Below are 3,357 nucleotides of genomic sequence, written 5' to 3' on the forward strand. Positions count from 1 at the left end.
CCGCCCCTGGCCAGGCGGGTGGGGCAGGCCAGCAGGCGGGGGGCCAACCGCGGCCGGAGCCGTTCTCTTCCTTCGCGTTCTCGGGCGGCCCTATCGGCGGCGCCGGGAGCGGCGGGGCGGCCGGGGCCGGCGCCCGGCGGCCAGTGAGCGCCGGTGGCGGAGGCGGCGCAGGCGGTGGTGCTGGCGTGGGGGGCCCTGGCGGGGACAGGGTAGGGCCGATGCAGGCCCAGGCCGGTTCGCAGGCATGGCAGCCTGTGCGACCGCTGGGGCAGCGGCAGCACTATCAGCAGCAGGGGCAGCCAGGGCGGCAACAGCAGCAGCAGCAGCAGTGGGAGCAGGCGCCAGGCATAATGCGCTTCCAGAAGACACACAAATAGTCATGAGGCGTGCTTGGAAGGAGCTCCCTGCAGGTGGTTGATCGGAGCTGCTGTATCTGGTTTTGGTCTGGTGTGAGCAAAGCGCATTTTTTGGAGTGGCGGCTTCTTTGTTATGACATGTGTGCCATGTGCCGCATGTCATGGGTGTGAGCCTTCGTTTGCACTTGTCACTCAATCGCCCCTGGTCAGGGCGATTCAGGAGCTGCACAGGGGGTGTGGCCGTTCTTACCAAGCCGTGCGCGTTCCGTCTTGCCGGCGGCCGCAAGCGCGCGCCGCCCAGCGGCATCACCGAAGCGCATCAGCTGGTGTCAGGGCAGCACACACACCATACGCCATGCTGCCGATCGGTCGCCACTGCCCTACGCAGCTGCAGCACAGCTGCGAGGTCGCAACTGCCGCGTCTGTTCGTCGCAGCCGGCACGCCTGGGCGCACCGCTTGCGCTGAGCAGTTGGCCGGCACCGCCAACGCGCGGCGGCCCTGTCGCCGGGGTCGCGCACGCGAGCACACCCAAAATTGTCACCAGCGGTGTTAACCTGGCAGCTTCTGGTTGTTTGTGTGTGTGGTAGGGGATAGTGTGTAACGCACAGACACAGGTCACCCAGCACACGGCTTGTTCGTCTCTTCCATGCGTGCGCAGCTCACAGGGGAGGTATAAGAAGAGCTTCTCAGCTCGTTCACAAAGTGATGCGTTGTGGAAGCAGGTTTGTGTTGTAACTCTGCGGAGCCTGCACTATTGTACTGCCCCCTACACCCCAATCGCTGCCCAATGTTATGTGTTCTGAAGTTGGGGCCCGCCCTTGTCAGTGGTACTGTATTCCCGGACACTCAGCCGCACAAAAGCCCGGCCCCCCCGCGGCCCCGGCCGCACCCAAGCCGGCCAGCGAACCTGCAAGGCCGCTGGTGCCTCACGCGGTGCGCCCGCATTATCGCACGCAAGTTCAGGCTGCAAAGCACCTGCTCAGCTGGGCCGACGGAAAATCCCCAGCCACCCCGCGCGCGCCCCCTTCACTCGGCTACCCGTGCCGGGCCGCCGCCCGCGCCAGGCACGAGCCTCGACGCGCGCACGAACTCCGCCGCGCCGGCCTCGGCGTCAAAATAGGTGATGCCGCCCACGGTGCCGGCGTGGCGGCCGCGGGGCGCCTCCAAGTGTATGCCCACATAGTCGACGTCAATCCGGTCAAAGGCCACGGGGCCGAGCCATCTGGCGTTTTTTTGGTTGAAAGGAGTTTGCGTGCGTGAATGTCCAAGGCATGGGGGTGTTCCTGGCAGCATCATTCCTGCGTTGTCGAGAGGGGCTTGCCCCCGTTTCGCAAAGGCCAGAGGAGGAGAGGACGTAAAGCGTTGTGAGCAAAGGCCCCTGGAGAGGCTCGCACCCCCTGTGACCACCGCGCCAGCGGCCACCCAGGCCCCACCCACCTGATTACGCCGCGCGTCCGCTGCTGGCTGCCAACCACCACGACATCCCCCAGCCGGAACTGCGCCCCCGCGCCGCCGCTGCTGCCGCCGCCGCCGCCGCCGCTGCCGCGCCCGCCGCTGCTGGCGCTGGCGCTCCCCAGGCCGCCCGCGCTGCGCCGCTGCGCGCCGTCGGGGCCGCAAAGCAGCGAGTAGCCGGCGGCGTCCGCTGCGCGCTGCGTGGCGGCGCTCAGCTGGGGCAGCAGGGAGGAGGGCGCCAGGCCGGGCGAGCTGAGCAGCTGCCCCAGCTCCACCATGCGCCTGCGGAGAGGCGCAGAACAGCGTGTGTGTTTGTTTGTTTGTTTGTTTGTGTGTGTGTGTGTGTGTGTGTGTGTGTGTGTGTGTGTGTGTGTGTGTTCGAGTGCACGCATGCATGCATGCATGCATGCATGCATTTGTTTGAGTGTGCTTGTACATGTCTATTTGTGCGTGTACGCATGCACGCTGTTGCAGGCGAGTGGCGTGCACAAGCTGTGTGCTTGCAAGCGGCACATTGTGCAGCAATGGCGTTGACGGGGTGTGCTTGCTGTTAGTACCAACGCCTTCAATTGCGAGCTCGCAAGCCGAGCCCGGACAATCAAACCTCGACACAGCACCCACCCCTTCGCAAACAGCGCTGCCACCAGCGCCATGGCCCGCTTGAGGTGCGCCGCCTGCTGCTTGTCACTGGCCCCTGGGGACGCTGCTTGCTGCGCCAACGCAGCGGACGGCTGGCGCGATGCCTTGGGCGACTGCTGCTGCTGCTGCTGTTGCTGCTGATGCTGCTGTTGCTGTAGCTGCTGGTTGAGCAGCCGCGGCGAGAGCGGCTGGTGCTGGTGCTGCTGCTGCTGCTGCTGCTGCTGCTGCTGCTGCTGCGCTTGAGTTGTCAGGCAGTGCTGCCGCGGCGACAGCGCCGCTTGATGGCCCGCGCCAGCGCCCCGCGGGCTCGCGATTGGCGAGGCGCCCCTGCTTCCGCCCCCGGCCCGCGGCGAGAGCGCGCCCGCCTTGGCGCGCGCGCTGACGGAGCGCTTGATCGGCGACCACGCCCCCGCCGCCGCCGCCGCCGCCGCCGCGCCCTCCCGCACGCTCTCTGAGCGCCTGAACGCCGCCGGGCGGCCGCTGCCGCTCGGCGAGCGCGGGGGGCCCCGCGCTGCCGCCGACACGAGCACCGGCCGCGGCGCCTTTTTGAGGCCAGGGAACAGCTCCGGCGTCGTGTCCTGCTGCGCGGCCGCCCCCAGCGCCCCAAGCGCCGCCGCCGGCGTTTGCTGCTGCTGCTGCTGCTGTTGCTGCCCCGCCTGGCGGCTGGCCGCCGCTCCCAGGTCGGGCGTCCCGAAAACTTCCTCTGCCGCACCCGATGCCGCGCCGCCGTAACCACCGAGTGGCTCCGCAGCCGCCGCGGCTCCCACACCGGCCGGTGTCCGCTCCAGCACAGAGGGGCTGCCGGCGCCGCCCGCCTTCTGGAGGCTCCTCACGTGCATTTTGATGGCCTCTGCTGGGGAAGCCCTGAGGACGGCCTCCAGCGGGGCCCGCGCCCCGGCCGCGCCCGCC

The 3,357-nt window shown here is 68.5% G+C and overlaps 2 protein-coding genes across 2 annotated transcripts; one reads left to right on the forward strand and one right to left on the reverse strand.

Annotated features, from left to right (window-relative positions):
* Positions 1-14: 14 nt before the first annotated feature.
* MNEG_14760 (hypothetical protein) lies at positions 15-377 on the forward strand (the record flags this gene model as incomplete). The annotated part of the gene is made up of 1 exon (XM_014036768.1): positions 15-377. A coding segment is annotated over one exon (363 nt), but the record flags the coding sequence as incomplete, so codon positions are not given.
* A 1,006-nt stretch (positions 378-1,383) lies between these two features.
* Positions 1,384-3,287, reverse strand: MNEG_14761 (hypothetical protein; the record flags this gene model as incomplete). The annotated part of the gene is made up of 3 exons (XM_014036769.1): positions 1,384-1,579; positions 1,795-2,091; positions 2,431-3,287. The coding sequence occupies 3 exons, from the start codon at positions 3,285-3,287 to the stop codon at positions 1,384-1,386; spliced, it is 1,350 nt and encodes a 449-aa protein (XP_013892223.1).
* Between the last annotated feature and the right edge of the window lie 70 nt (positions 3,288-3,357).

Source organism: Monoraphidium neglectum, assembly GCF_000611645.1.
Source record: "Monoraphidium neglectum strain SAG 48.87 unplaced genomic scaffold scaffold04743, whole genome shotgun sequence".
Taxonomy (NCBI): Eukaryota; Viridiplantae; Chlorophyta; class Chlorophyceae; order Sphaeropleales; family Selenastraceae; genus Monoraphidium; species Monoraphidium neglectum.